Source organism: Morchella sextelata, assembly GCF_020137385.1.
Source record: "Morchella sextelata strain SCLS chromosome Unknown scls_23, whole genome shotgun sequence".
NCBI lineage: Eukaryota > Fungi > Ascomycota > Pezizomycetes > Pezizales > Morchellaceae > Morchella > Morchella sextelata.
Genome location: NW_025408638.1, coordinates 220,294 through 230,510, shown reverse-complemented (window position 1 = coordinate 230,510; position 10,217 = coordinate 220,294). Strand labels below are relative to the sequence as shown.

Sequence of the window (10,217 nt, the reverse complement as noted above, 5' to 3'; positions counted from 1 at the left end):
CTTCCCTAGCCTAGCCCCTGCACTTCAGCGGACTTACAATGCTCAGAGGATATAGAGGATCACCGGAAAATCAGAACTTCACTCTGGCCGGTCTTCTGGTCACTGGCAAGGCACAGACTCGTCAGTCATTGCTCCCATGAATAGATCCCCTTCCTAGCGTCTGGAATGTAGTTACTCTAACAGCTGGTAGCTAACCACACTGCCGGTACTTGCATATCAACGTGCAACTGGCTTCTAACAATAACTCTCAGCATGTAACCGGGCTCTGTATGTACTCATACATCAGACAGTTGAAATGGCTCCATTACACTACTCCCCTCTTCCAGTATCTTGGTCTCCGAGATCTATAACCATTCTATTACCATATCATGGGGACTATTGGCGATAGACTGTGGTACCAAGGAATACAACCTAGGTAGTGACGTAGACGTGGACGTAGACGTAAAGGTATACTTTGACTATGGACTATGGGGTGGCTCTAACTGGTATGATAAACTGGTTGGAGCCCTATGACGTAGTACGGACAAAGAATAGTATTCATGGAATAAATACAGAGGTTGCATAAAGAAGAAAGGAAAGAAAAGAAAACAGAAGAAAGCCGAGACAACGCCCCTTTATATATCCAAACCTCAACTCACGATGACTCATCTTCTCGCATAACAGAAACAGAAAGAACATAATAGAAACTCGCTTAACAAATCCCACACACACTGCACAATCCTTCCTTTACACACTCTGACACTTCGCATAACCGAAACGTATGGCTACCATTACATACCATCCATTCTATATGACAACAATTTCTGTTACATGCAAGGAAAGAAAAACCTAAAGGAAAAACTAAACCCTAACAATCTGCTTGTCCTTGGGTTTCTTAGGATACCTCATATGGAAATCCCGAAGAGCTTCGTCAGCACTCTTCTTGAGATGCTCCCAAGGTTTCCATGTAGCATCCTCGTTTTCATAACCTTCCGACAGTACTAGGTATTCCACTCGTCTCCTCTTCTTATTGACCTGGTCATCAGCTACCTCTTGGACAACTCAGTTCTATTCTCCTTCAATCTCTTCGGGTACCGGTGTTGGAACTCTTCTCTCAGGATATACCGGTGCTCTATAAGGTTCCAGAAAAGAGACATGAAAGACCGGGTGGATTCCCATTTGAGGAGGAAGAGAGAGCTTGTAGGCACGGGTACCAATAGCTTCTAAGACCTTGAAGGGTCCTATCTTCTTCTGATCCAGTTTTCCCAAAGGCCGCTTTATTTGAACATTGCGCCAGTCCAACATTACTTCATCTCCGGACTTGATTTCGGGCGGTACCATGCCATGAACATCATACCACCGGGCCATCCTTAATCTAGCTTTACTCAAGCTGGCATTCAAAGCCTGCCAGATAGATTCCCATTGAGATATCATGACCTCACTCGCTGGATTGTTCCATTCTACTCCTTCCTTTGGGGCCGGCCAGTTGGTCCTGGGTTCATATCCATAGTTGGCATAAAAAGCCGATACTTTCGTAGACTCAGAGACCGCCGAGTTATATGCATACTCTGCTAAAGGCAAGAGTTCTGCCCAGTCATCCTGTTGATATGAACAATAACTCCACAAGTAATGTTTCAGGGTCTGGTTAACTCTTTCTGTTTGACCGTCCGTTTGGGGGTGGAAAGATGTGGACATCTTCAGCTTCACATTGAGGAGACTCATGAGAGATTGCCAAAAGTGAGAGATGAAACTGCTATCTCTGTCCAAGACTATATCATCAGGTAAACCGTGGAGTCTCCAAACTTCCTTCAAGAACAACTTAGCCAAATCTTCCGTTTTATTGAGGGTAGGAAGAGGGATGTAGTGTGCCATCTTCAAAAAATGGTCCACTATTACCCAAATCTTTGTAAACCCATTAGATTCTGGTAACTCCACAATGAAGTCCATAGAGATGGAAGTCCATGGCCGATAGGGTATCTCCAATGGTTGGAGCATACCAAACTTATTGTGTCTTGAGGTCTTATTCCTCTGGCAGCTGTCACAGCTCCGGACGTATTCCTCAACATCCTTATCCATGTTGGGCCAAAAGAAGTTAATTTTCACCTACTCTAGTGTCTTAAATTGGCCAAAATGACCAACCACCTTAGAGTTATGGGTATTGGACAGTATTTCCATCTGAAGCTTCTTGTTTTTAGGTATATACCATCTATTCTTGTAGAAGAAGAGACCGTTCTTGACTGACAAGTTCTGGTCCAAATTTGGTTTCCTTTCAACCAGAGAGCGGTGCAGTTCCTGCCAGAAGCTATCCTCTTTAGCAGCCGCAGATAGGCGCTCTAAGAATGTGTTCTGCAATTGATTCACCCTGACAGCCGCTAGCTTTGCAGGATCTAAAACCAATTGATATGGCCTAAAAAAGATCTGTGGCTCCGGCTGCAGAGTTTCACCTCCCTCTCCAAGGCGGTGATCCCAGCACCTAGATAGCACATCAGTCTTGCCATTCTTTTCTCTCGGTCTGTAGACAACTTTAAAATTGTAGCCTGCGAGGTCTTCAGACCATCTAGCTTGCCGCCTAGTGAGAACCTTGGTAGAATTAAAATACTCCAAGTTCTTGTGGTCTGTGAAAACCGTGATCTCCTGCTCACAAGATTTGAGCATGTATTCGCATTCCCGGAAAGAGGCTACAATAGCTCCCATTTCCTTATCATGAATGTCATAGTTGATCTCAGCAGGGGAGAACTTCTTAGAATAGAATGCCACCGGATGTAGCTTTCCATCGTCCCCATACTGAGAGAGCATTGCCCCCTTAGCGAAATCACTGGTATCTGTTTCAACCACTGTTCTCCTACTAGGGTCAAAATGAAGGAGGATTGGAGCGCTTGTGAACAACCTCTTGAGTTCTTCAAAGACTTGCTCATATACTACTATCCAATACCATTTCTTATCTTTTTACAAGAGATCAGTTAATGGTTTGCAAACTTTACTGAAGCCTTCAATGAAGCGGCGATAGAAGTTTGCAAATCCGAGGAATGCCTGTACTGCCTTGATATTCTCAGGGACTGGCCATTCCTTAACTGCCTCCACATTGCCTTCTGACATAGATACTCCCTTCTCCGAGATGTGATAGCCTAAGTACTCTACTTCTCGGACATGGAAGGATGTCTTACTGATCGAGGCACAGAGCTTAGCTTCCCTTAGCTTCTGTAAGATGTTCATGACCAGTAGCTCATGCTCTTTCTCAGTTTCCGAGTAGATGAGGATGACTTCAATATAGACAACTACTCCTTCATCTAGTAGTTTCTTTAGCACATCATTGATCATTGCCTGGAAGGCGGAGGGAGCATTGCATATACCAAAAGGCATCACATTATACTGATACAGTCCATAGCGGGTTCTGAAAGCGGTTTTCCACTCATCACCTTCAGCTATTCTGATCAAATTGAAGCCGTTCTTCAGGTCTATCTTTGTGAAGATCTTGGCCTTGAACAACCTGTCTCTGAGCTCGCTCATGATAGGCAACGGGTACTTGTCCTTGACAGTGACCTTGTTCAATCCTTGTAATCCACACAGATCCGCAATGTCCCATCCTTCTTAGGAATGAACAGTATAGGTGCTGCTGCAGGGCTATTAGATCTAGAGATCTTTTCTAAAGCCAATTCTTTGTCCAGGTACTCTCAGAGGGCCTTCAAGTCTGGAGCGGAACATGGATACAGCGGGCCAAATGGGGGAGCAGTGCCAGGCAAGAGTTTGGTTTTCAAATTATTATAGGAATGCGGCGGCATTTCCTCAATCTTTTCTTGACTGAACACATCAGCCCATTTCCGGTATAGGTGGTGTATTTTCTCAGCAATATCACCTCCGTCCTCATCATGTCATACTGAAGCAATTAATTGATAGACTGTCTCTTCTTCTTCCAGCATCTGATATGGAGAGATCAGTTCAATCTTGGTGGCCGTTGGGAGACAATTCTGCTTGCAGTAGTCACTCCTCCAGTTCATGGTGTTGAGTTCCCAATTGATGTCCGGGTTATGCTTCCTAGCCCAACTAATTGGCAGGTAGCCGGTCATTCCTTCTTCCAAAGTAGCCACCTCCCATCGGAGTGTCTCCTTATGATCTCCCATAGTCATGCAGACCGGGTGAGTGTAATACTCGCCTCCTCCCATCATGACATCTCCTTGAGCATCAAACATTGTCAGAGGTTGATCCCGTCGCACTAAGGGAATTCCATGTTTTCTGACAAAACTCTGGTTGAGGATAGCTCCTATACAACCGGTGTTAAACAGGAAAGACCCTTGGGCGCCTTCATCCTTTCCTTTGACCATCCATGACAGTCCTGCCTTCAGTATAGGTCTTTTTCCATGTAATGGTAAGGAGGGAAGCCTCTGTTCCAACCTTCTTTGCTTAACGGCGGGTTCTAAACTCGTTTCTCTTTGCCTTTTCAACACAGCTAACAGCTTCGGGCACTACTAAGATCAAAGATCTTTTGATTCTATTCCCAAACGGTAATATAGCAGGTATATTATGTAGTAGTCTTTTTAGCAGCGGTTTGGAAGTGGCTTGGTAGTAAATGTAACTTTGGTAGAGCACTGACAGACCAGCTGTTTCGGGTCTTAAACCCATCCTCAGAGTGCTTGGAGCAATCAAATAGGCGGAAAGACAATCATAATTTATTCAAGAGAAACATAGAAACTGAAAAACTCGTATAAAAGAAAACTAGTAAACATAGACTCAAACAGACACTTTTCTACCAGATGATTTCATTGTCCGAGTCTTGCTCAGGCTGGAAAACAAAATCTTCTGTAACCTCCGGGAGTACAACAAGTGGATCCTCTGCTACTACAGCAGCCACTTTAGACTTCTTCTGAGAGTTGGAATTACCCTTCCCTCTTTTCCACTTTTGTACTCTCACTGCTGCCACTCGGACAACAGTAGGTTCCTTGGACCAACAATCGGTCCATTTGCATCTGGACTTGCCGCACTATTGCACAAGTCAGTCTATGCACTCTACCAATAGGGAGTACCGAAAGATCATACCTTCAAGCATACTTCTGCTTTCCTTCTTTCTTCTAGAATATCCCCCGGGATACCCTTCAGTTCCGCCGCTTTGTCTTTAGGTCCGGGAGCCTTCTGAGGTCCAGAGGAGCTCACAGCTTCTCTTTTCCTCTTAGGCTGTCGGTCCTTCTCAGCAGGAGGATCTTTCTTGATCCGAGGGGGCGCTTTCTCAGCTGCCAACCCTTTATAACTCTCATGGGTGTGCCCTAACTCTCTTAGAGCAGCTATCCGTTCCATCAAGGACTTTAGCTTGGGATTGAAAAGAGCCCAACTCATGCCCAGGTCCGGAAGGAGGGAATTGTTGATCTTATCATCCACCAACTGACCCTCATAGCCAGTCTTCCACATCAGCTGAATAATAGTATTCAGGAAGATGTCTATTCCTCCTCGAGCCGTGTGGGTAAGTGTATTCAAATGGGCTACAGCATCATCTCTAGAGATGGCTTCGCCGAAGGCTGCTCTAAAAGCATCCACATAGGAATCCCAGCGCTTCCATCTCTGATCCAACTGCACCGGCATACCAGCAAGATGGTTGGCGGAGGTTTAATCGATTGAGTTGTGGTATGCCTCATACCATCGGATCGCTGCCTCTACTTCCATCAAGTTGCCTGCATATCAGATCTTGACCTCCTCAGAGGTGAATGACAGGCTCTCAATGGAGAAAACATTCTCACATTGCCGGATGAAGGTCTCCACTTGCTCCGCTTTGTCCTGGAATTTGGAGGGTGATGGCGCCTTTGGTTCTCGAGCCCTGGTAGTAGCAGAAGGGGGAGAGGCGGCCGGAGGTCGGTACTGCTGGGACATCATAGCCAACAAATCTCTTTGTTGCTTCTCCAGCTTCTATAATGTAGGTCTATGGATGAGAGACTATAGTGCCAAGGAATACAACCGAGGCAAGAACGTAGTAGAAGATATTCGTGACTATGGACTATGGGATGGCTCCGTTTGGTCTGACAGTCAAACTGAACCCTATGACGTAGCGTAGAACAAGAATACTATTGGTGGAGTAGAATACAGAGGTTGCGTAAAGAAATAAAGAAAAAGAGAAAACAAGTAAAGACACGAGACAATACCTCCTTATATATCCAACCATAGTCCGATGATGACTAATACCTTTGCGTAACAGAAACTGAAAGAACATAACAGAAATCCCAATTTCAGATCCTAATCCCACTGCGCAATACCTCCTAGTCCCATTTCAACTTATCACCTAACTGAAATCCATAGTTGCCGTTACAGATTATTCTTAATGTATCTCCGCCAGCCTCTTCTGTCACCACCTTCTGGTTCCGAATCTGAACTATCAGAACCATCTGAATCTCCGGGAGCGGGAGCATGGGCCGCAGGAGTTGGAGGGTTCTGATTTCCACCGCTTCCACCTTGTGCATTAGCTGGAGGGGGAGCGTTGACTGCAGCAGGAGGGGCCACAGGTGCTACTGGTGCCGGGTTGGTAGCCAATAGTGAGGTTGGTGCTCCTTGAGTGGCCCCAGACATGGTGAACCTTCCGGGGTTCCTGGCTAGTTGGCTAGGAGGTCCTTGGCCTGCACTTGGGTAGAGCTCTCCTTCATAGTCAAAGGGTGGACTGGCTCTTTCAAGGAATGGAAGTACTCCACTGAAATGGCTGGCAGGTAAGGGAGATGCTCCCACCACTGGCTGCACAATAGGGACAACTCTCCTAGTGGATCGGACTGGAAATGCTGCGAAGGGGCTGGTCTTCCGCTGCATTATTCTGGTAGCTGCCCGGGAAGAGGACCTGGAGTGTGTATTTGGTACCGGAGTTCCTGGTCTACCCATCACCGGTCTTCCTTCATCAAGGGCTCTCTGTATCTCCACAACAAAGTATGGTGGAGTGGCTGGGTTTGTCCACTCAATCTCTATAGCATCGGGATTGAGTTCATCTCTTTCTGTATACCTCCGGAGTTCTTCCTGGACAGAGTTGACTTCCAACTTCATGTACTCAAGAGCTTCGGCCATCAGGGCATTTTGTGCTGCCTGTCGCTCTTGTACAAGGAGTAGTGCCTGACTGCCTTGGATCAACTGATTCTGCAGGCTATGCTGGAGGTAGGTCTGGAGCTCTGTGAAGAACTGTTGAAGGGAAACCTCATCGGTATCCTGCCAGGCAGGCTCACAGCTGGGAATGAAGGTCTGTAGAGCAGTCCTAGATTTCCTGACAAGCTGTGTCTGCTCAGTGGCATCAAGCTGGAGGGGCACCGGCTGCCATTCAATCTGAAGGGGTGCATCTGGAGCCGAGAAGGCGGACATTTTTGTATAGAGGAAGAATAATCTGAAGGTGACTTGAGCCTTAAAGATTATCTGTAACGGGGGTCCTTTCTAAGAGAAACAGAATCGGATAGAATAGAGACGGCCATGCAAGATAGACAATCAGGTTGCAGATTATTCAAAGATACTATCGCTAGAACTCAATAATCTTTAAGGGCTCTACTACCGATAAGAACTTGGTTTTCTTTCTGATGAAGACTGGAGAGAACAGGACTGAAGGGCGACAATGAACCTGAGTACTTATACTCCGAAGGCCTCTATTCTCTGCTCCTAACTCCTTACTAAGTTCCGGTGGGGCCTTTCGTTTGTGCCGGAAACAATACCACCGCTACCCCGCTTTTCTCTAAGCGTCAGCAGGTGTTTCCGATACCCAAGGCAACCACCCTTAGTCAAAGCCTTTGTAACACCTGCAGCCTTTGTTGCCACACAACCGAGGGCTTGCATGAATGAGCTGCCGATCAGGTGTAAGCTTAATCATTGCTGTAGAGTTTTTCACTTATTGTAGACTTCCCTAGCATAGCCCCTGCACTTCAGCGGACTTACAATGCTCAGAGGATATAGAGGATCACTGGAAAATCAGAGCTTCACTCTGGCCGGTCTTCTAGTCACTGGCGAGGCACAGACTCATCAGTCATTGCTCCCATGAATAGATCCCCTTGCTACCATCCGGAATGTAGTTACTCTAAGAGCTGGTAGCTAACTACACTGCCGGTACTCGCATATCACCGTGCAACTGGCTTTTAACAATAACTCTCAGCATGTAACTGGACCCTGTGTATACTCATACACCAGACAGTTGAAATGGCTCCGTTATACAGAGATAGGCAGAGAGAGCATTGGTGAGTGCCCTCCGGAGGCGAGTAATATTCTTCAAAGGAACTTGGCAAAGGAAGTATTGGCAGTTACTCTCTGGACGCAGGTGATATCCCTGATCGGTGCCTAACGAAGAGGGCATTAGCGAGTGCTCTCTAGGCATGAAAAGTAGAGCCTGGCGGCACCTGGTGAAGAGGCCATTGGCGAGTGCTCTCGATACGTGAAGGGTATATCCTGGTGACGTCTGGCGAAAAGGGCATTAGCGAGTGCTCTCCAAGCATGAAGTGTATAGCCTGACGGCACCTAGCGGAAAGGGCATTGGTGAGTGCTCTCCTGACGTGAGCAGTATCTCCCGGCGCTGCCTGGAGAGAAAAGCATTGACGAGTGCTCTCCTGATGTAAGCGATATCGCTTGACTGAGCCTGACGGGAGTGCTATCCTCTGGCAGCGTCAGACACATCTGGTGTTCAGGGCGCAAACTTCGCGCCAGGATTTAGGCTCTGCGCAATGAGAAATGACAGAGCTTGCTGATGTACAATAGCACGGGTAGGAGAAAGTAGGTTCCTTTCCATCATCCATTAGTACAATACCAAAAAAGTCTCTCTCAAAATTCTCATTACTTGTTTTACCAGCTCGGGATTGTTACAGTCGAGAAGCTCATCGAGATATGAGTTACCTGTTAACACAGCGTCTTGCATGATATTCAGATCTCAGTGTAGCGCCTGATACTACCCGACTGCAGATGCGATTTGCAGCAAAATCTTCAGGGTCAAAATGTTGGTCATGATTATACAAGATGTTATTGAAGAGAAGAAAGAGAAGTGTAACAAATAATTACCTCTTGAGCTGATTATTGTCTTAGCAGATTATTTGAATAGGTAGAACTTACAAAATATAGATTATTCATTTCTCCAAACACTTCTACTTGTTACAATAATCCAAAACCCTTGAATCAGTCTAATAATCACGATTATCAGACTGTTCGAAGTGGATTTCAGCAGCATGTTAAATAAAGTTGGGAAGAGGCCTCATTCCTATATTGAATATTTTGATACAGCCCAGGATGATTGCGAAAAGATATTAGAGGCCAAACTGAATTCATTGCTATATTGTATGAATATGAAGGCCATGGCTGTTATTGAGGCAAACGGTGCTGCAACAAAATATTAAATTACAAATATATATACCTAGCTATTCCAATTTCTTTTATTTTTAATTTCACACCTATTACTTACGTAGTCATTGAGTTGTTGCGTCCTCAAAACTTGATTATTTGGGATTACTCTTGAAACATGTTAAATACAGTTGTATCAGTTCAAACCAGAAACGCTGAAAAATTATTATAGTTTTAATTATTTAATTCTTACCGGATAGAGGCCAAAAAAAAACCTTGATAATATTAAAATAATTAATAAATAATAACATTATTAATATAACAATAACAAAGATTCATCAACCCGAATTTGGAAATTCTTTACAAAAGTGCTTTAGGCAAGTTATACCCCATCCAAACTCTCTGCATGTATAGTTCTACTATGGTTAAGACAATCTGTACGAAATCCACATGCTTGAGGCCAAAGTGAGACTTAGTAGCACCCTCTACCTTTTCAGCCGCATAAATAAGGCCAGCGTCGACGCACTCCTAGAGTACACACGGGCCAAGGGTTTCTTCGCCGTTTTATTGCACTTTGATATAAAGTTTACCCCTGTTCCCCCACCGGGACATATTAGTAGCGTTGTGTTACCCAAAGACTCCAAGCTCTTGCACTTACCACGGCAACCAATCACCACAACTGACTCGTTCACTTCGATCTCACCCTGATCAGAACAAGCACAGCCCGAACCCAAGAAGCATGCGAAAAGCACATCATTCAGATCGTTCCGCACGATGACCAGCAAGATCAACTTCGCCTAGCTGGTACGTATGTCAACCCCCCCGAAATAGTACTCTCTCTACCTCAGCTCGACTTCCCAGGGCTGTGCGACCTTCTACTTACAAATTGCGACCTGCGGATCAACCCGGATTAGTCAATAGGAGTGTTGATTACTGTTCGCCAGGCCGCGGTACGTTACTCGGGGGCAGTAGTAGGGGTTCGG

General features: G+C 45.6%; 1 protein-coding gene across 1 annotated transcript; it reads right to left on the bottom strand.

Annotated features, from left to right (window-relative positions):
- Positions 1-6,261: 6,261 nt before the first annotated feature.
- H6S33_007308 (uncharacterized protein) lies at positions 6,262-7,290 on the bottom strand (the record flags this gene model as incomplete). The annotated part of the gene is made up of 1 exon (XM_044838975.1): positions 6,262-7,290. One exon carries the CDS (start codon positions 7,288-7,290, stop codon positions 6,262-6,264), a length of 1,029 nt encoding a protein of 342 aa, XP_044688844.1.
- Between the last annotated feature and the right edge of the window lie 2,927 nt (positions 7,291-10,217).